Below are 23,612 nucleotides of genomic sequence, written 5' to 3' on the forward strand. Positions count from 1 at the left end.
ATATAAATTACTTGTTAGTGTGCCCGTGGGTCACAATTAGAATATTGGTTGCTCCACAGATTAGAGGTATATCTCCGCCGTCATTTTTACAGCCAAATGTCCAAAATGGAGCATGTGTATATAAATGAAACCACAGGAGTTACTTGTTCAAGCGTTAAGTTACAGTGTAACCAAAGGCTCGCCACTATATTTATATCGGTTGCTATTGATTACTTATAAAGTTACATATCGTATACTTTTGTTATAAGATTTTCAGCAACCTCCAAAGGAGTGTAATACTTAGCGAGGAGGCTTATACAGATTACTTGTTAGTGTGCCCATGGGTCACAGTTAGAATATTCATTGCACCACAGATAAGATTAGAGGTATATCTCCACAGTCATATGTACAGCCCAATATCTAAAATGGAGCGAATGTATATAAATTAAATACTTAGTGAGAAGGCTTATACAGATTTCTTGTTATTGTGCCCATGGGTCACAGTAAGAATATTCATTGCTCCTCAGATTAGAGGTATATATCCACCGTCATATGTACAGCCCAATATCCAAAATGGAGCGTATGTATATCAATGAACCCACAGGAGTTACCGTGTATTCAAACGTTGTTACAGTGTAAGCAACGACTCGCAACTAACGATGTATCGGTTGCTATTGATTAATTAAAAAGTTACATATCGTATACTTTTATTGTAAGATTTTCAGCAACCTACAAAGGAGTGTAATACTTGTCAAGAAGGCTTAATACTAAAGCTCGCCACCAGGCAGGTATGTGCACGATATGAGATTTATTTATTACAGCAGTAACCTAAATCAGCTGGTTTTAGAAACGCCCGAACAGCAAGACTCCTATAGAGAGGCCCTTTCACCCCACTATGAATTGTATACGCTTAGTATTGAACGTGCAAATAACTAAGGAATATCTTTATGCCCTAAGGTCACACTTAGATTGTGCAGTGTTCCACAAGTTAAGGAATATAGAGGCCACTATGAATTGGACGTTTAACTTGTGTATACGTAAATTAAACTTGTTTATATGGATTGTATTCAGGGCACTGCCGTTGTCTAAGCACTATACAGTACACTTTACCCCAGGTTTGTCAAGTGTTGCCACTAAAAATACTTATTGTTAGTTGTTAAATATCATATGCTTGTAATTTGTACTGTGGGCAACCACCACAAGAGGTTAGTAAAAGAAATATGAGTAGCACAAAGCTTGCCCTAGGGCAGTAATAATTTGTGCTGAAATTACAGGTATGTGCTACATATAAGTACCTTAAATTAACTAGTATCGGATAAGCCCGAACAATAGATCTCCTAAGGAGATACCACTTTCCCCATAGTTGATTAATACATAAGAAATACCACTTAGACTAGTGCAAAATTAAAACTACAGGACACCCAACAATCCTGTCATTCCTGCCTTAACATGTTTCGCCTACTGGCTTTGTCAAAAGTGGAGGCGCCGACCAGAATGCAGCCTTTTATTTGCTTCCTATTAGACATCACACCCATTTCTTATGATGTCATGAATGGCTAATCAAATGTACATGGAAAAAAAGGACCTTTATCCTAAAATGAATAATGTATTTTACTAACTGATTTACTCCCTTATGTATTGAAAAAGGCCGGACCAAATAATGTATTTGACCATACGGTTGTCCACAGAGGGGATCATCATTCAGGGCCGGACTGGGACCAAAAAGAGGCCCGGGGATTTTAGGGCAAAGAGGCCCACTCCCCCCGCTCATCATTTCTTATTTAACCAAACATGGCAAGTATAATACTTGTTTAAGTGACAAAAACATATTTGACTAATCAAACATGCTTTTTAAAAGAATAAATAATAATAGTGTACAGTAGATGACAACTGTATATAAAATTAGTATGAATGACTAGCACTTTTGGGACATTCTAGCATGATTGTCAGTGCTATCATGGGTATTAGCTGAATAAGGCTTGTGCAATGTTAAATGTATGAGTAGCACTCAAGGTTCTATGGTTTTTATTCAACTCTAAATGTGGATTCAAACCATAGTAGGTGTGTTGGTGCAACTAAAATATAACGTTTAATAATTATCAAATAAAAAAATGGGGAAAAAAAGGTTAAAACATCCTCTTGTGTTTAACAAATAACAAAATAGCTAATGTGAGAGTCTAACTGGAATGGAACTGTTGCCAAGTTATACAGCATATAACACTGAGATTGAAGTAAGCTTGTTGATCTTTCTGTGGGTATATGTGTTTAACATGGGTGTTTGTAAACTTACATACCAACCTGAGGATTGTATCCCTTTAAGGTCATGAGTTAATGACAGGCTTATATTATGTATGGTGTTTCCCTATTTTCACCACATCTGTGTAAAAAGCCTGCTTGTTATTGAGGTAAATAGAAGTAACCGTTTACATTAAGGTGTTCGTGAACTTTAATATCATCCATAGAATTATGTCCCTTTAAAGTTATGAGTTAATGACAGACTAATATTATATATGTGGTGTCCCTGTTTTCACCACATCTCTTGAAAAAAAGCCTGCTAGTTGTTTAGGTAAATTTGAGTAACTGTTTATTTAAACAAAGATGTTTGTGAAATTAGATACCAACCAAAAATGTATGTCCCTTTAAATGTCAGGCTTATATTGTATATGCGGTGTCACTATCTTCACCACATCTCTGTTAAAAGCCTGCTTGTTGTTTGGCTAAATTAGAGTAACCATTCAAATTAACACAGGTATTTGTAAACTTTAATACCAACCAGAGGATTATATCCCTTTAAGGTCTTGAGTTAATGACAGGCTTATATTATGTATGCGGTGTCACTATCTTCAACACATTTGTGTTAAAAGCCTGCTTGTTATTTGGGTAAATTAAAGAAACCGTTTGCAGTTCAATATCTTTGGCAATGTGGCTGTGTTAATTTGAATGGTTACTCTAATTTATCCAAACAACAAGCAGGCTTTTAACACAGATGTGTTGAAGATAGTGACACCACATACATAATATAAACCTGTCATTAACTCATGACCTTAAAGGGATACAATCCTCTGGTTGGTATGTAAGTTTACAAACACCCATGTTAAACACATATACCCACAGAAAGATCAACAAGCTTACTTCAATCTCAGTGTTTGTTATATGCTGTATAACTTGGAAACAGTTCCATTCCAGGGAGACTCTCACATTAGCTATTTTGTTATTTGTTAAACACAATAGGATGTTTTAACCTTTTTTCCTATTTTTTATTTGATAATTATTACAAGTTTGCAAACTTTTATTGCAGTCAATGCTTTTAACTGTTTTGATAAAATATTTTTTTCTTTAATGTAATTGGCAAGAGTCCATGAGCTAGTGACGTATGGGATATACAATCCTACCAGGAGGGGCAAAGTTTCCCAAACCTCAAAATGCCTATAAATACACCCCTCACCACACCCACAATTCAGTTTTACAAACTTTGCCTCCTATGGAGGTGGTGAAGTAAGTTTGTGCTAAGATTTCTACGTTGATATGCGCTTCTCAGCATTTTGAAGCCCGATTCCTCTCAGAGTACAGTGAATGTCAGAGGGATGTGAAGGGAGTATCACCTATTGATTGCAATGGTTTTCCTCACGGGGGATCTATTTCATAGGTTCTCTGTTATCGGTCGTAGAGATTCATCTCCTACCTCCCTTTTCAGTTAGACGATATACTCTCATATTCCATTACCTCTACTGATAACCGTTTCAGTACTGGTTTGGCTATCTGCTTCATGTGGATGGGTGTCTTTTGGTAAGTATGTTTTCATTACTTAAGACACTCTCAGCTATGGTTTGGCACTTTATGTATTTATATAAAGTTCTAAATATATGTATTGTACTTATATTTGCCATGATTCAGGTTTTCAGTATATTTCCTTTTGCAGACTGTCAGTTTCATATATGGGAAATGCTTTTTTTAGGAAAAATTATTTCTTACCTGGGGTTTAGTCTCTTTTTCAAATTGACTGTCTTTTAAATTTGCGGGCAGAATTAGGCTCGCGAGGGCGCAAAATGCCAAAGTTTATTGCGTCATTTTTGGTGCGAAGTTACGTTCGTTGACGCAAAATCGTCATTTCCGAGCGTCTTAGTCGACGCCGAGTCCTTCACAATGTTGCGTCATCTGTGACGCGAGTGTCATTTCCGTACGTTTTTGGCACCAAAAAATATTTTTCTGTTTGTTGTGCGTCATACTTGGCGCCAAATATTTTAATTATTTAAGACCCCATTCCTATATGCCTCTTGCCTTTTTTCTCTATCAGAGGGCTAGGCTGTTTGCATTTTTTCCCATTCCTGAAACTGCCATATAAGAAAATTGATAATTTTGCTTTATATGTTGTTTTTTTCTCTTACATTTGCAAGATGTCTCAATCTGATACTGTCTCAGAAATCACTGTTGGAGTTCTACCAAAGCTAAGTGCATTTGTTGTAAACTTGTGGAGGTTTTATCTCCTGCTGTGGTTTGTAATAGTTGTCATGATAAACTTTTATATGCAGAGAATGTATCCATCAGTAGTAGTTCATTACATGTTGCTGTTCCCTCAACATCTAATGCACAAGATATACCTGTAAATTTAAAATAATTTATTTCTGATTCCATTCAGAAGGCTTTGTCTGCCATCCCGCATTCTAATAAACGTAAAAGGTCTTTTAAAACTTCTCATAAAGTTGATGAAATTTCAAATGACCGGCAACATGCTGAATTATCCTTCTCTGATGGGGATCTATCTGGTTCAGAAGATCCTGCCTCAGATATTGACACTGACAAATCTTCTTATTTATTTTAAATGGAGTATATTCGTTCTTTGTAAAAAGAAGTGTTGATTACATTGGATATGGAGGAAACTAGTCCTCTTGATAGTAAAACTAGAAAACATTTAAATTCTGTTTATAAACCTCCTGCGGTTATTCCAGAGGTTTTTCCAGTTCCTGACGCTATTTCTGATATGATTTCTAAGGAATGGAATAGGCCTGGTACTTCTTTTATTCCTTCTTCTAGGTTTAAAAAAATGTATCCTTTGCCAGCAGTTTCTTTAGAGTTTTGGGAAAAGATTCCCAAGGTTGATGGGGCTATCTCTACTCTTGCTAAACGTACTACTATTCCTACGGAAGATAGTACTTCTTTTAAAGATCCTTTAGATAGGAAACTTGAATCTTATCTAAGGAAAGCCTATTTATATTCAGGTCATCTTCTCAGGCCTGCAATTTCTTTGGCTGATGTTGCAGCTGCTTCAACTTTTTGGTTGGAGACATTAGCGCAACAAGTATCAGATCATGATTTGTCTAGCATTGTTAACTTGATTCAACATGCTAATAATTTTATTTGTGATGCCATTTTTGATATTATCAAAATTGATGTTAAATCCATGTCTTTAGCTATTTTAGCTAGAAGAGCTTTGTGGCTTAAATCTTGGAATGCTGACATGACTTCTAAGTCCAGATTGCTATCTCTTTCTTTCCAAGGTAATAAGTTATTTGGTTTTCAGTTGGATTCAATAATTTTAACTGTTACTGGGGGAAGGGCATTTTTTTGCCTCAGGATAAAAGACCTAAGGGTAAATCTAAAGCTTCTAACCGTTTTTGTTGCTTTCGACAAAATAAGGATCAGAAACCTAATCCCTCCCCCAAGGAATCTGTTTCCAATTGGAAGCCTTCCTCAAATTGGATCAAATCCAAGCCATTTAAGAGATCAAAGCCAGCCCCCAAGTCCGCATGAAGGTGCGGCCCTCATTCCAGCTCAGCTGGTAGGGGGCAGATTAAAATTTTTCAAAGATGTTTGGATCAGTTTGTTCCAAAATTAATGGATTCAGAGTATTGTCTCAGGGGTACAGAATAGGATTCAGATTAAGACCGCCTGTGAGAAGATTTTTTCTCTCACGCATCCCTGCAAACCCAGTAAAGGCTCAGGCTTTCCTGAAGTGTGTTTTAGACCTGGAGTTATCAGGGGTAATCATGCCAGTTCAGTTTCAGGAATAGGATCTGGGGTTTTATTCAAATCTATTCATTGTCCCAAAGAAAGAAAATTCATTCAGACCAGCTTTGGATCTTAAAATTTTGAATCGATATGTAAGAGGTACCAACTTTCAAAATAGTGACTATAAGGACTATTCTACCTTTTGTTCAGCAAGGGCATTATATGTCCACAATAGACTTTACAGGGTGCATATCTTCATATTCTGATTCATCCAGATCACTATCAGTTTCTGAGATTCTCTTTTCTAAACAAGCATTACCAATTTGTTGCTCTTCCTTTTTGGCCAAGCGACAGCTCCAAGAATCTTTTCAAAGGTTCTCGGTGCCCTACTCTCTGTAATCAGAGAGCGGGGTATTGCGGTGTTTCCTTATTTGGACGATATCTTGGTACTTGCTCAGTCTTTACGTTCTGCAGAATCTCACACGAATCAACTAGTATTGTTTCTTCAAAAACATGGTTGGAGGATCAATTTACCAAAAAGTTCTTTGATTTCTCAGACAAGGGTAACCTTTTTAGGTTTCCAGATAGATTCAGTGTTCATGACTTTGTCTTTAACGGACAAGAGACGTTTGAAATTGGTTGCAGCCTGTCGGAACCTTCTGCCTCAGTCATTCCCTTCAGTAGCTATGTGCATGGGAGTTTTAGGTCTCATGACTGCAGCATCGGACGCGATCCCCTTTGCTCATTTTCATATGAGACCTCTCCAAATTTGTATGCTGAACCAATGGTGCAGGGATTATACAAGGATATCACAATTAATATCCTTAAATCCCAATGTTTGACTATCTTTGACTTGGTGGTTAGATCACCATCGTATTGTTCTAGGGGCCTCTTTCGTTCGTCCAACCTGGACTGTGATCACAACAGATGCGAGTCTTTCAGGTTGGGGAGCTGTTTGGGGATCTCTGACAGCACAAGGGGTTTGGAAATCTCAAGAGGCGAGATTACCAATAAATATTTTGGAACTCTGTGCGATTCTCAGGGCTCTTCAGTTTTGGCCTCCATTGAAGAGAGAACCGTTCATTTGTTTTCAGACAGACAATATCACAACTGTGGCATATGTCAATCATCAGGGTGGGACTCACAGTCCTCAAGCTATGAAAGAAGTATCTCGGATACTTGTTTGGGCGGAATCCAGCTCCTGTCTAATTTCTGCGGTTCATATCCCAGGTATAGACAATTGGGAAGCGGATTATCTCAGTCGTCAGACTTTACATCCGGGAGAGTGGTCTCTCCACCCAGATGTGTTTTCTCAAATTGTTCAGATGTGGGGCTTTCCAGAAATCTCATCTAAACAAGAAACTTTCCAGGTACCTGTCCAGGTCCAGGGATCCTCAGGCGGAAGCAGTGGATGGGTTGACACTTCCTTGGTGTTATCAACCTGCTTATATTTTCCCGTCTCTAGTTCTTCTTCCAAGAGTGATCTCCAAAATCATCATGGAACAATCGTTTGTGTTGCTGGTGGCTCCAGCATGGCTTCACAGGTTTTGGCATGCGGATCTTGTTCAGATGTCCAGTTGCCAACCTTGGCCACTTCCATTAAGTCCGAATCTTCTGTCTCAAGGTCCATTTTTCCATCAGGATCTCAAATCATTAAATTTGAAGGTATGGAAATTGAACGCCTAGTGCTTAGTCATAGAGGTTTCTCTGATTCAGTGATTAATACTATGTTACAGTCTCGTAAATCTGTTTCTAGAAAGATTTATTATCGAGTTTGGAAGACTTACATTTCATGGTGTTCCTCTCATAAATTCTCTTGGCATTCTTTTAGAATTCCTAGAATTTTACAGTTTCTTCAGTATGGTTTGGATAAAGGTTTGTCTGCAAGTTCCTTGAAAGGACATATCTCTGCTTTTTCTGTTTTATTCCACAGAAAAATTGCTAAACTTCCTGATATTTACTGTTTTGTACATGCTTTGGTTCGTATCAAGCCTGTCATTAAATAAATCTCTCCTCCTTGGAGTCTTAATTTGGTTTTGAAGGCTTTATAGGCTCCTCCATTTGAGCCTATGCATTTTTTGGACATTAAACTACTTTCTTGGAAAGTTTTGTTCCTTTTGGCATTCTCTTCTGCTAGAAGAGTTTCTGAATTATCTGCACTCTCTTGTGAATCTCCTTTTCTGATTTTTCATCAGGATAAGGCAGTTTTGCGGACTTCATTTAAATTCTTACCTAAGGTTGTGAATTCTAACAACATTAATAGAGAAATTGTTGTCCCTTCTTTGTGTCCTAATCCTAAGAATTCTTTGGAGAGGTCTTTACATTCTTTGGATGTGGTGAGAGCTCTGAAATATTATGTTGAAGCTACTAAAGTTTTCAGGAAGACTTCTAGTCTATTTGTTATCTTTTCTGGTTCCAGGAAAGGTCAGAAGGCTTCTGCCATTTCTTTGGCATCATGGTTAAAGCTTTTGATTCATCAAGCTTATTTGGAGTCGGGTCAAGCCCTGCCTCAGAGAATTACAGCTCATTCTACTAGATCAGTTTCAACTTTGTGGGCTTTTAAGACTGAAGCTTCAGTTGATCAGATTTGCAAAGCAGCAACTTGGTCTTCTTTGCATACATTTACTAAATTCTACCGTTTTGATGTATTTGCTTCTTCGGAAGCTGTTTTTGGTAGAAAAGTTCTTCAGGCAGTTGTTTCAGTTTGATTCTTCTGCTTATGTTTTAAGTTTTTTCCTTTCATTTATGAGAATAAACTTATATTTTGGGTTGTGGATTAATTTTCTTCAGGGGAAAATGGCTGTTTTTATTTTATCCCTCCCTCTCTAGTGACTCTTGCGTGGAGTTCAACTTTTTGGGTATTGCTATCCCATACGTCACTAGCTCATGGACTCTTGCCAATTACATGAAAGAAAACATAATTTATGTAAGAACTTACCTGATAAATTAATTTCTTTCATATTGGCAAGAGTCCATGAGGCCCACCCTTTTTATGGTGGTTATGATTTTTTTGTATAAAGCACAATTATTTCCAAATTCCTCTGTTGATGCTTTTTAGTCCTTTCTTTATCACCCCACTACTTGGCTATTCGTTAAACTGAATTGTGGGTGTGGTGAGGGGTGTATTTATAGGCAAGTGGGCATCACATTGTAATAATACTCTATCATACCAGTCCTGTAATGGTTTGTCTGTATAGGAAGAATTTATGACACAGAGGTTTATATACATAACCTCAGACCCATGTCAAATGAAGTTACCAAATCTAGCAAGGAAAAGCAAAACTGATATTAAAAAGGTTTGTTTCTGGTGACATTATTTCAGTGTTGAACTTTAAGTGTTGAACGTTTGTGTTCTAATGTGAACAATTAACTATTGTGCAAAAAATTTTTTTTTTTCCATAAACATACATTTTGTTGCATTATTTTAAATAAAAATTATTAAAATGCAGTGTGGTGTGCTTACTGCTTTGAACTTAAAATGACAGTTTATTAGTTAAACTTACTCAGTGTGGTGTTTTTTATATGCCTAAATTATATTGTGATTTAGACAGTTGTGATTATAAGTAAAAGGGAGACTGTCATTGATGTCAAATAATTGCATCTCACATATAACCGTCACAGTATGTATCAATTGACTAAATATGATGTAGGTTAATCATATAGGGGATATAGTTGGATATAGTGATGTAGGCTAAGCATATAGGGGATTTAGTTGGAAAAACAATAATGGTGTCACCCATATACGGGTGAATTTAAAAGATCAGCGTGCTGGTGACTAAGGGTGAATGGTGATAAGTTGGAAAACCAACTTCAAATTGATTGGAAATTGATACATACTGTGACGGTTATATGTGAGATGCAATTATTTGACAACAATGACAGTCTCTCTTTTACTTATCAGAGATGTGGGACAGCTATGGGGGCAAAATTTGCCCCCTCCTACGCCAACCGCTTCATGGGGTGGTGGGAGCTGTCCCACATCTATGAATGTCAGGACCCCCTTAAGGAAAGGATTGTTTATTGCCGATGCTTTATAGATGATCTCATTTGCATTTGGGCGGGTGATATGGATAGTGCTAAAGAATTTGTAACCTTGCTGAATAACGATGTAGGCATAAAATTCACTTTTGACTTTGAAAAAAATGAAGTGCACTATTTAGATGTAAAAATGATAGGCACATTTGAAGGACATATAGAGACAGAGGTTTACACTAAACCGATTGCTGGTAATACCTTGCTTCATGCAAAGAGTAACCATCCCAAGAGAGTGTTTGGTTCAGTAGCCAAGGGGCAATTCACTAGATTGAAGAGAAACTGTAGCACAGACCATCTATATGAGAAACATGCTCAAATCTTGACAACGAAACTGAAAGACAGAGGTTATCCTAACAGGTTAATAGAATATACCAAGAATACGGTATAAAAAATTAAAAGAAATGATTTGCTTAAAGACAAGAAATGGGTCACAACAGATGATAGTTACATTTGTCACTCAGTACAGCAATCAATTTCACCAAATATGCAACATTATACAGAAACATTTACCTCTATTACAAGCTGATGATAAATTGATTAAAATAGCTAGACAAGGTTGCAGGTTTTCCTTCAAAAAGGGTATTTCCATAGGAAATAAAATAGCACCAACACGGTTAAAAGAAATAAAGTACAGAAAGTGTTCATGGCTCACATTTAAAGGAACATTTCATTGCAGTAATCACACTTGCAAAGCATGTGAGTTTCTACAACCAGGAGATCAGTTTAGGTGCTCAGTTACAGGTGAAATATTTGGTCACACAATGTGCCTAAACTGTAGAGTAAGCAATGCTGTATATCTATTAACATGCACCACATGTGACCTTCAATATGTTGGGCTCACGACAAGAGAGACCCGAGAACGAATAAGAGAACATGTCTCGAACATTAAGAATGGCACTTTAACAACATCATTAGTCCAACATTTCAAAACAGTAAATTCTAAGGATCCTTCTTCCCTGAAGTGGACAATAATAGAAAAATCAAGAAGAGATAATAGAAATAGAGAAATGAATCTAGCTCTTAGAGAGGTATTTTGGATTCACAAGTTAAAAACCAGAACACCCCTAGGTTTAAACTCAGAGTACGATCTAATTAATTTTTGGCAAAAATAAACATATATAATGGTTCTAATATAGAGCAGCAAATCACTTGAGACAGATACTAAAGTGATGTTTTTTATTCTAGAGCTGGTACATAAGGAAAACATAGACCAGAAGTGGTCAAAAACTCACACCATATATGAGAATATCATAGACCACTATTTAGCAATAGTTATAAGAGATAAGCACTATCCCTAATGGTGATTATTTCACATATACATAATAGCAATATAGAACACTATAGAGAGACAGCTATGTGAGACACGTTATAATATAATCAAAATATGTTTTAGGTTAATCTATGTTTATAGTGACATACAATTTGTATAGTGACATAAGATTCATTGCTAGTAAGTCTTAATTGAATATTGTCTATGGGCGAATAGGGCCCTCTAGAAGCATAATGTATTTATGTCTTTGTAGTTCTGTTATCTATCCTTATTATGAGTTAGTGGTGACCAACAACAACAAAATTGACTTTGTATGGTCTAGTACAATTTGTAACACAATTATTTGTATTGTGAGATGGGACCAATCTTGTACACAGTTGCTGTCCATATTATGAACATATTTAGTTAAAACATTATATTACTGTTTACTGATATAAAGTTTGGTATGTGTAGCAAAATATGCTATCCTTTCTAAAGATATTACTAATTCAGTGCATATAAAAAGTTATTAAGTTTCTAAATAACACAGGATATGAGCCTTGCTAGTGCAGTTAAAAAGTATCTAATTCAATTGTTAAACCTTTCATAATATAAAATTACTTCTAATAGTAATCTATAAACACTGTTTAAGCAGTTTTACTCGATCATGAAATGATCATATAATGAAGCAATTAAATTCTATCTTCAGAGAACACATAAGGTTACGATTTACTGAACATTAATACATTTTGAGTGAGTGATAATTTTATAGCAATAATTATATGCACTATCAGAAGAATTAAGTCTGCTACACTTTAACACAGTACCTCTAGGGTTAACTTTCCACACCTGATCAATAAGACTGGGAAGGGTTTGTTTTTCATTCAGACACAATATCCAATGGATAGTCAGCAAGTTGGTTTTAATTAACCTATCAGATTACGATGGGCTTTTTAAATGTGTGTGATGTACTAAACTTTCTCATGCTATGATTACGGCTGTCGCTGAAACGCGTAAGCTAGAGAATGCTGTTCTACCTGTCTAGATGTTGTTAATGTACAGAAGTTTTTAATGGATGCTGCTGAGCAAAATAAAAGTTATATTTTATATATGGAAACTGCCGGGTGCTCCTCTCATTGATCGTTTGTTCAAGTCACTATTCTGTTTTACTTATGTCAGCTCTTCTCCCTTTGTTCATGTTAAAGTCCTTTGCCTGCCTTTTTTCTTCTAACACCTGAGATCTCATATCTTTGAGTCCTTATAACTTTTGAGTGCAATATTTTTTTAATTCATTTTTATTTGATGCGTTAATATGAGTGTAACTATACTTTGTAATGTATTTTTGATGTTTTTTTGTGAAACAATTAACCAGAGCTCTTAGGACACGGTAATCATTCTAGCTGAAGAAATCACGTTTACGTTCTACTTGCAATACCAGCAGTAAGCCCGACGAGAGTAAACACCCATGCTAAACCCCTTATCTCTTGCACAACCGTTTGTGCTCCACTTGTAATCTGGCTCTAAATTGTTTATTTAAACCAAACCAATACCATTATAGGTTTCACTTTAATTTGTACTGCTTGCCCTATCTCTCCTCACACTTAGGTCCTCATGCAGATCGATTCCACTACACACAATCTTCTATTCATTGAGCTTCTTAAAGTTAGTAAGGGTTTGATTCTGTGTACATAGAATTGCATGGGAACAATGGGATTAAAGAGCATAAATCATTCATTTTTATCCACCCTTACCTCTCCTACATCTTAGCCTTTTGTTTTTGCTTCCTTTTTTAATATAGATCATGTTGCTAGACCTGATTAAGAGGTTATTTTGTGAAGCAGGTATGATTTACGATGCCGCCAGATTTTTACAATCCACTAGATCATTTAAATCAATTTGTTGCTCGTATCTGTGCCTAAATATGCTACTGTATCCAATTATCTTAATATTCTAAATATCACCGTCATCTGAGTCATTGTTTCTAAAATGATACATAACTAATGGCTAACCAATAACCAGCAATAATCTGCTCCAAGTTATACAAAAAAAATCCCTCTAAATGTAAATGGTGGGAATTGTTTGAATATGAATAACTGTTAGTTCATAAATACAATTTAAAATAATGTAAAATTCAATATGATTACAGTTTATTCTGTTTTCCAGTTATGAATGACATCATAACCACCATGTTCAACAAGAAGTTCATGGAGGAGTTATTTAAACCTCAGGAACTGTATTCCAAGAAAGCACTCAGAACCGTGTTTGACCGGCTGGCTCATGCTTCCATCATGAGGTTAAACCAGGCGAGCATGGATAAGGTAAGTCATATTTCTGTTCTGTAGAATACTTTTTTTTTATCAAGCTTCTGACCTTGATGCATTATTTAAGCTAACTCCTAACACATGGTCATCATCCATACAATTTAAGTGGGGGGGGGGGCGCTTTTGGAACTCATTGACCAGCAAGACTGGGGGAATCCAGGGATTATTATTAATATCGGTTATTTGTAGAGCGCCAACAGATTCCGCAGCGCTATAAACAAAGGGGGAGTACAACAAAACAATTATAGGGTAGAGGGGCCTGCCAAGAGTTGCACTGTTGTAGTCAGCTCTTAAGAAGGTGATCTACAAACAGCTGGACTTTTAGGCTTACATGCTAAGAGGGTTCAGGGGATTGCAGTGGAGGAACTGGTATTAGGAAAGGTTAGCGTAGGTTGTATGCGTCCCTGAACAGTAGAGTCTTTAGGGAGCACTTGAAGCTTTAAAAACTAGAAGAGAGTCTTGTGGAGCGAGGCAGAGAGTTCCACAAGATGGGAGCCAGTCTGGAGAAGTCCTGTAAACGGGAGTGTGATGAGGTGACAAGAGAGGAGGAGAGTAGGAGGTCGTGAGCAGAGCGAAGGGGACGGGAGGGAGAGTATCTGGAGACAAGGTCTGAGATGTAGGGGGGAGCAGTGCAGTTGAGGGCTTTGTATGTAAGAGTGAGAGTTTTGTGTTTGATCCTAGAGGCAAGAGGAAGCCAGTGAAGGGATTGGCAGAGAGGCGCAGCAGATGAAGAGCGACGTGTAAGGAAGATGAGTCTGGCAGAGGCATTCATTATGGATTGTAAAGGAGCTAGGCGGCAGGTGGGGAGACCAGAGAGGACAGAGTTGCAGTAATCAAGGCGGGAAAGAATGAGAGAGCGGATTAAAATCTTAGTTGTGTCTTGTGTAAGGAAGTGTCTAATTTTAGAGATGGTTTTTAAGGTGGAAGCGGCAGGCTGTAGCCAAGGACTGAATGTGAGGAGTGAAGGAAAGATCTGAGTCAAATGTGACCCCGAGACATTGGGCATGTGGGGTAGGGGTAATGATGGAGTTGTCGACAGTTATAGAGATATTGGGGGTGGAGAATTTGGAAGAAGGGGGGAAAATGAGGAGCTCAGTTTTGGAGAGATTTAGCTTGAGGTAGTGAGAGGACATCCAGGAAGAGATGTGAGAAAGACAGTTAGTGACACGGGTTAGCAAGGAAGGAGATAGTTCTGGTGCAGAGAAGTAGATTTGGGTGTCATCGGCATAGAAATGATATTGGAAACCGTGGGACTTAATTAGGGAACCTAGTGATGACGTATAGATTGAGAAGAGAAGGGGACCGAGGACAGAGCCTTGCGGTACTCCAACAGAAAGTGGTGACGGGGCAGAGGAGGCCCCAGAGAAGGCTACACTGAAGGTACTGTTTGACAGGTAGGAAGAGAGCCACGAAAGGGCTGTGTCACAGATGCCGAAGGATTGGAGGGTTTGGAGCAAAAGAGGGTGGTCGACAGTGTCAAAGGCTGCGGACAGATCAAGGAGGATAAGCAGAGAGAAGTGGCCTTTTGATTTAGCTGTAAGTAGGTCGTTGGTGACCTTAACAATAGCTGTCTCTGTGGAGTGATAGGGACGAAATCCAGATTGCAGCGGGTCAAGAAGGGAGTTTAACGTAAGGAAATGGGATAGGCGTGCATATACTAGTTTTCTCCAACATAGGTGTGTCCGGTCCACGGCGTCATCCTTACTTGTGGGATATTCTCTTCCCCAACAGGAAATGGCAAAGAGCCCAGCAAAGCTGGTCACATGATCCCTCCTAGGCTCCGCCTACCCCAGTCATTCTCTTTGCCGTTGTACAGGCAACATCTCCACGGAGATGGCTTAGAGTTTTTTAGTGTTTAACTGTAGTTTTTATTATTCAATCAAGAGTTTGTTATTTTAAAATAGTGCTGGTATGTACTATTTACTCTGAAACAGAAAAGAGATGAAGATTTCTGTTTGTATGAGGAAAATGATTTTAGCAACCGTTACTAAAATCCATGGCTGTTCCACACAGGACTGTTGAGAGGAATTAACTTCAGTTGGGGGAACAGTGAGCAGTCTTTTGCTGCTTGAGGTATGACACATTCTAACAAGACGATGTAATGCTGGAAGCTGTCATTTTCCCTATGGGATCCGGTAAGCCATTTTTTATTCACACAGTAAATAAGGGCTTCACAAGGGCTTATTAAGACTGTAGACATTTTCTGGGCTAAATCGATCATATTTACACATATTTAGCCTTGAGGAATCATTTAATCTGGGTATTTTTTGTAAAATAATATCGGCAGGCACTGTTTTAGACACTTTATTCTATTGGGGCTTTCCCTAATCATAGTCAGAGCCTCATTTTCGCGCCGGTATGGCGCACTTGTTTTTGAGAACAGCATGACATGCAGCTGCATGTGTGTGGAGCTCTGATACATAGAAAAGTCTTTCTGAAGGCATTATTTGGTATCGTATTCCCCTTTGGGCTTGGTTGGGTCTCAGCAAAGCAGATTCCAGGGACTGTAAAGGGGTTAAATATAAAAACGGCTCCGGTTCCGTTATTTTAAGGGTTAAAGCTTCCAAATTTGGTGTGCAATACTTTTAAGGCTTTAAGACACTGTGGTGAAATTTTGGTGAATTTTGAACAATTCCTTCATACTTTTTCGCAATTGCAGTAATAAAGTGTGTTCAGTTTAAAATTTAAAGTGACAGTAACGGTTTTATTTTAAAACGTTTTTTGTGCTTTGTTATCAAGTTTATGCCTGTTTAACATGTCTGAACTACCAGATAGATTGTGTTCTGACTGTGGGGAAGCCAAGGTTCCTTCTCATTTAAATAGATGTGATTTATGTCATAAAAAATTTAGTAAAAATGATGCCCAAGATGATTCCTCAAGTGAGGGGAGTAAGCATGGTACTGCATCATCCCCTCCTTCGTCTACACCAGTTTTGCCCATACAGGAGGCCCCTAGTACATCTAGCGCGCCAATACTCCTTACTATGCAACAATTAACGGCTGTAATGGATAATTCTATCAAAAACATTTTAGCCAATATGCCCACTTATCAGCGAAAGCGCGACTGCTCTGTTTTAGAAAATACTGAAGAGCATGAGGACGCTGATGATATTGTTTCTGAAGGGCCCCTACACCAGTCTGAGGGGGCCAGGGAGGTTTTGTCTGAGGGAGAAATTTCAGATTCAGGAAAAATTTCTCAACAAGCTGAACCTGATGTGATTACTTTTAAATTTAAGTTGGAACATCTCCGCGCTCTGCTTAAGGAGGTGTTATCCAATTTGGATGATTGTGATTATCTGGTCATTCCAGAAACACTATGTAAAATGGACAAGTTCCTAGAGGCCCCGGGGCCCCCCGAAGCTTTTCCTATACTCAAGCGGGTGGCGTACATTGTTAATAAAGAATGGGACAGGCCCGGTGTACCTTTCCTACCTCCCCCCATATTTAAAAAATTGTTTCCTATAGTCGACCCCAGAAAGGACTTATGGCAGACAGTCCCCAAGGTCGAGGGGGCGGTTTCTACTCTAAACAAGCGCACCACTATACCCATAGAAGATAGTTGTGCTTTCCAAGATCCTATGGATAAAAAATTAGAAGGTTTGCTAAAAAAGATGTTTGTTCAGCAAGGTTACCTTCTACAACCAATTGCATGCATTGTCCCTGTCACTACAGCCGCGTGTTTCTGGTGCGATGAGCTAGAAAAGGCGATTATTAGTAATTCTTCTTCTTATGAGGAGATTATGGACAGAATTCGTGCTCTTAAATTGGCTAATTCTTTCACCCTAGACGCCACCTTGCAATTGGCTAGGTTAGCGGCGAAAAATTCTGGGTTTGCTATTGTGGCGCGCAGAGCGCTTTGGTTAAAATCTTGGTCAGCGGATGCGTCTTCCAAGAACAAATTGTTTGACATTCCTTTCAAGGGGAAAACACTGTTTGGCCCTGACTTGAAAGAGTTTATCTCTGATATCACTGGGGGCAAGGGCCACGCCCTTCCTCAGAATAGGTCTTTCAAGGCCAAAAATAAACCTAATTTTCGTCCCTTTCGCAGAAACGGACCAGCCCCAAGTGCTACGTCCTCTAAGCAGGAGGGTAATACTTCTCAAGCCAATCCAGCCTGGAGACCAAGGCAAGGCTGGAACAAAGGAAAGCAGGCCAAGAAACCTGCCACTGCTCCCAAGACAGCATGAGATGCAGGCCCCCGATCCGGGACCGGATTTGGTGGGGGGCAGACTCTCTCTCTTCACTCAGGCTTGGGCAAGAGATGTTCTGGATCCTTGGGCGCTAGAAATAGTCTTCCAAGGTTATCTTCTGGAAGTGATTCTTCCTGTTCCATTAAAAGAACGAGGGATGGGGTTCTACTCCAATCTGTTCGTAGTTCCCAAAAAAGAGGGAACGTTCAGACCAATCTTAGATCTCAAGATCCTAAACAAGTTTCTCAAGGTTCCATCGTCCAAAATGGAAACCATTCGAACAATCCTTCCATCCAGGAAGGTCAATTCTTGACCACGGTGGATTTAAAGGATGCGTATCTACATATTCCTGTCCACAAGGAACATCATCGGTTCCTAAGGTTCGCATTCCTGGACAAGCATTACCAGTTCGTGGCGCTTCCTTTCGGATTAGCCACTGTTCCAAGGATTTTCACAAAGGTACTAGGGTCCCTTCTGGCGGTGCTAAGACCAAGGGGCATTGCTGTAGTACCTTACTTGGACGACATTCTGATTCAAGCGTCGTCCCTTCCTCTAGCAAAGGCTCACACGGACATAGTCCTGGCCTTTCTCAGATCTCACGGATGGAAAGTGAACGTGGAAAAGAGTTCTCTATCTCCGTCGACAAGAGTTCCCTTCTTGGGAACAATAATAGACTCCTTAGAAATGAGGATTTTTCTGTCAGAGACCAGAAAAACAAAACTTCTAAACTCTTGTCGGATACTTCCTTCCGTTCCTCTTCCTTCCATAGCGCAGTGCATGGAAGTGATAGGTTTGATGGTAGCGGCAATGGACATAGTTCCTTTTGCGCGCATTCATCTAAGACCATTTCAATTGTGTATGCTCAGTCAGTGGAATGGGGACTATACAGACTTGTCTCCGAAGATACAAGTAAATCAGAGGACCAGAGACTCACTCCGTTGGTGGCTGTCCCTGGACAACCTGTCACAAGGGGTGACCTCCCGCAGACCAGAGTGGGTCATTGTCACGACCGACGCCAGTCTGATGGGCTGGGGCGCGGTCTGGGGATCCCTGAAAGCTCAGGGTCTTTGGTCTCGGGAAGAATCTCTTCTACCGATAAATATTCTGGAACTGAGAGCGATATTCAATGCTCTCAAGGCTTGGCCTCAGCTAGCGAGGGCCAAGTTCATACGGTTTCAATCAGACAACATGACGACTGTTGCGTACATCAACCATCAGGGGGGAACAAGGAGTTCCCTGGCGATGGAAGAAGTGACCAAAATCATTCAATGGGCGGAGACTCGCTCCTGCCACCTGTCTGCAATCCACATCCCAGGAGTGGAAACTTGGGAAGCGGATTTTCTGAGTCGTCAGACATTGCATCCGGGGGTGTGGGAACTCCATCCGGAAATCTTTGCCCAAATCACTCAACTGTGGGGCATTCCAGACATGGATCTGATGGCCTCTCGTCAGAACTTCAAGGTTCCTTGCTACGGGTCCAGATCCAGGGATCCCAAGGCGACTCTAGTAGATGCACTAGTAGCACCTTGGACCTTCAACCTAGCTTATGTATTCCCGCCGTTTCCTCTCATCCCCAGGCTGGTAGCCAGGATCAATCAGGAGAGGGCGTAGGTGATCTTGATAGCTCCTGCGTGGCCACGCAGGACTTGGTAGGCAGATCTGGTGAATATGTCATCGGCTCCACCATGGAAGCTACCTTTGAGACGAGACCTTCTTGTTCAAGGTCCGTTCGAACATCCGAATCTGGTCCTACTCCAGCTGACTGCTTGGAGATTGAACGCTTGATCTTATCAAAGCGAGGGTTCTCAGATTCTGTTATTGATACTCTTGTTCAGGCCAGAAAGCCTGTAACTAGAAAAATTTACCACAAAATATGGAAAAAATATATCTGTTGGTGTGAATCTAAAGGATTCCCTTGGGACAAGGTAAAGATTCCTAGGATTCTATTCTTTCTTCAAGAAGGATTGGAGAAAGGATTATCTGCAAGTTCCTTGAAGGGACAGATTTCTGCCTTGTCTGTGTTACTTCACAAAGAGCTGGCAGCTGTGCCAGATGTTCAAGCCTTTGTTCAGGCTCTGGTTAGAATCAAGCCTGTTTACAAACCTTTGACTCCTCCTTGGAGTCTCAACTTAGTTCTTTCAGTTCTTCAGGGGGTTCCGTTTGAACCCTTACATTCCGTTGATATTAAGTTATTATCTTGGAAAGTTTTGTTTTTGGCTGCAATTTCTTCCGCTAGAAGAGTTTCAGAATTATCTGCTCTGCAGTGTTCTCCTCCTTATCTGGTGTTCCATGCAGATAAGGTGGTTTTACGTACTAAACCTGGTTTTCTTCCAAAAGTTGTTTCTAACAAAAACATTAACCAGGAGATAGTCGTGCCTTCTTTGTGTCCGAAACCAGTTTCGAAGAAGGAACGCTTGTTGCACAATTTGGATGTTGTTCGCGCTCTAAAATTCTATTTAGATGCTACAAAGGATTTTAGACAAACATCTTCCTTGTTTGTTGTTTATTCTGGTAACAGGAGAGGTCAAAAAGCAACTTCTACCTCTCTCTCTTTTTGGATTAAAAGCATCATCAGATTGGCTTACGAGACTGCCGGACGGCAGCCTCCTGAAAGAATCACAGCTCATTCCACTAGGGCTGTGGCTTCCACATGGGCCTTCAAAAACGAGGCTTCTGTTGATCAGATATGTAGGGCAGCGACTTGGTCTTCACTGCACACTTTTACCAAATTTTACAAGTTTGATACTTTTGCTTCTTCTGAGGCTATTTTTTGGGAGAAAGGTTTTGCAAGCCGTGGTGCCTTCCATTTAGGTGACCTGATTTGCTCCCTCCCTTCATCCGTGTCCTAAAGCTTTGGTATTGGTTCCCACAAGTAAGGATGACGCCGTGGACCGGACACACCTATGTTGGAGAAAACAGAATTTATGTTTACCTGATAAATTACTTTCTCCACCGGTGTGTCCGGCCCACGGCCCGCCCTGGTTTTTTAATCAGGTCTGATAATTTATTTTCTTTAACTACAGTCACCACGGTATCATATGGTTTCTCCTATGCAAATATTCCTCCTTAACGTCGGTCGAATGACTGGGGTAGGCGGAGCCTAGGAGGGATCATGTGACCAGCTTTGCTGGGCTCTTTGCCATTTCCTGTTGGGGAAGAGAATATCCCACAAGTAAGGATGACGCCGTGGACCGGACACACCGTTGGAGAAAGTAATTTATCAGGTAAACATAAATTCTGTTTTTCGAGAAGCTTTGAAGCAAGAGGGAGGAGGGAAATTGGGCGGTAGTTGGATGGGGAGGTAGGATCAAGGGAAGGTTTTTTGAGGATAGGTGTGACCAGTGCATGTTTCATTGGTGAGGGAAATGTACCAGTGCTGAGGGAGAGGTTGAAAATGTGTGTTAGTATAGGGGTAAGGGTAGCAGAGAGAGAGGGAAGCAGCTGTGAGGGGATAGAGTCAAGGGGACAGGTAGTGAGGTGAGAGTGCAGTATAAGTGCTGAAACTTCGTCCTCAGTAACACTGGTGATGTCACCAAGGTCAGGAAACCAGGAAGTGAAAAGGCAGCCCTATGGGACTTAATAGGGCTGGATGGAGTAAGTATTAAAACTCCTTGATCTCAGCTCCCTTAAGTCCTAGAAACCCCCAAGATCCACCATTTGAAAGGTAACACCCTTTCAACATGTAAAAAAATATGAATACAAATCCCCACACGGTTTGCATGATGGGGTCTCTATGCATTTATAACAGGTGATTAAAAAGGGCTAGGGACTCCTGTGACCCCTTGTTTTAACACACAGAAACCCATCTTTAAAATACAGCCCCTATACACGTTTTTATAGCCAGGTGATCACTGTGGTAATAGTGATCACCTAGCATGTATAAATGTGCATTTTTATGCTCTTTTAGAGGGACAGTAAAGTCAAAATTACAGGGACAGTCAACACCAGAATTGTTGTTTTAAAAAGATAGATAATCCCTTTATTACCCATTCCCCAGTTTTGCATAACCAACACAGTTATAATAATATACTTTCCCCCTCTGTGATTACCTTGTATCTAAGCCTCTGCAAACTGCCCCCTTATTTCAGTTCTTTTGACAGACTTGCATTTTAGCCAATCAGTGCTTACTCCTAGGTAACTTTACGTGCGTGAGCTCAATGTTATCTATATGACACACATGAACTAATGCCCTCTAGTGGGGAAAAACTGTCAAAATGCATTCACATAAGAGGCGGCCTTCAAGGTGTAAGAAATTAGCATATGAGCCTACCTAGGTGTAGCTTTCAACTAAGAATACCAAGAGAACAAAGCAAAATTGGTGATAAAAGTAAATTGGAAAGTTGTTCAAAATTGCATGCCCTATTTGAATCATTGTTTATTTTGGATTTGACTGTCCCTTTAAACTTTCATGGTTTAGGTAAAACATGCAAACTTAAACAACTTCTATTAAAAAATATGCTTTGTTCTATCCTTTGTTGAAGAACAAATCTAAATAGGCTTATAGGAACTCAGGAAAATGTATGTGTCTATAGCATTCTATGGCCACATTTTATAACATTGCTACAAACATTACTGCCATAGAATGCTTAAGACACGTGCACTCAGGGAATGTCCTATGAACCTACCTAGGTTTACTCTTCAACAAAGGACACCAAAAGTACAAAGCACATTGAAGAAATAGAAGTAATGCACTTTATTACTGCACTATTGTTTGCATATAACTATGTGTTTCACCTCTGCAAATGGGTTAAATACATAGTTAAAGGGACAGTAAAGTTAAACTTTTATGATTCAGACAGAGCATGCAATTTTAAACAACATTCCAATTTGCTTCTATTATCAAATGTTGTTCTCTGATACTATAGTAAAGTAAACCGTTTAAAAATAACACAATTCAAGTGTAATCAGATATATACAAGGCTTTTTTTTTTTTTTTTTAATCGTACCCAAATATTTTAACTATTTCTATAACTAGATTTTTCCTCTGCTGCCTGCCCCATGTAAAACATGCTTTATTCAGCTGTCATGTAGCAACCCACATGGCAATTGGAAATCCCATTGGCCCATTGGAGTGGATTGACACATTCCACCAATTGAAAACCAAGCTGTATTTGTATTTGTATGTGTTGTGGGACTGCTCTATACGTCACTAGACTACAGCAAGATTTATATATATATATATATATAAAATTATTATTATTATTATTGTTGTTGTTTTTATTTTTTTCAAATCATATAATGATAATGTTGATAGCATTGCCTAATTGGATAGTTGTGTGTTTTTGCTGAACGCTGAAGTATGTCTATGATCCAGTAGTAGAAGGAACTTGGATGCAGAGAAAACAAATACAGACTGGAAATTCCCCACAAGTACGATGTAGTTACAAATCTTTATAAAGCAATATCCTTGTTACAGTTTTTTTCAACAGTTTTCTCCAATACATAATAAGGAACTGAGGCTGTTGTCATATACAGGTTTCTATTAACAAAAACTAACCATAGCATATGTTATGCAAGTGTATTGAGCAGTATGTGTCAGACAACATGCAGATAAAAAGGATCTGTTAAAAAGTTGTTCCTAGGCCCAATTTCATTTTAACGGGGAATAACATTTAAAGGGACATTTTTTTATCTCATTATTCAGACAGAGCATGCGATTTTAAACAACTATCCAACTTACTCTCTAGTTTGCTTTTTTCTCTTAGTATCCTTTATTAAAAGGCATATGTAGGGAGGCTCAGGAATAGCAATGCACTACTGGATACTAGCTGCTGATTGGTGGCTGCATGTATAAGCATCTGGTCATTGGCTCAGCTATCTCCCAGTACTGCATTCCTGCTACTTCAACAAGGGATAAAAAGAAAATTAAGTACATTATTAACAATAGAAGTGT

At 39.2% G+C, this 23,612-nt stretch overlaps 1 protein-coding gene across 2 annotated transcripts in view; it reads left to right on the forward strand.

The window, feature by feature from the left end:
* The window catches only part of OSCP1 (organic solute carrier partner 1), a 269,469-nt gene that overhangs the window by 40,875 nt on the left and 204,982 nt on the right, over positions 1 to 23,612 (forward strand). For both annotated transcript variants that reach the window (XM_053707128.1, XM_053707129.1), the window contains one exon: positions 13,373 to 13,527. In XM_053707128.1, coding sequence (XP_053563103.1) covers positions 13,373 to 13,527 — 155 coding nt within the window. The remainder of the gene's footprint in view (positions 1 to 13,372; positions 13,528 to 23,612) is intronic.

This window comes from Bombina bombina, chromosome 3 (assembly GCF_027579735.1).
Source record: "Bombina bombina isolate aBomBom1 chromosome 3, aBomBom1.pri, whole genome shotgun sequence".
NCBI lineage: Eukaryota > Metazoa > Chordata > Amphibia > Anura > Bombinatoridae > Bombina > Bombina bombina.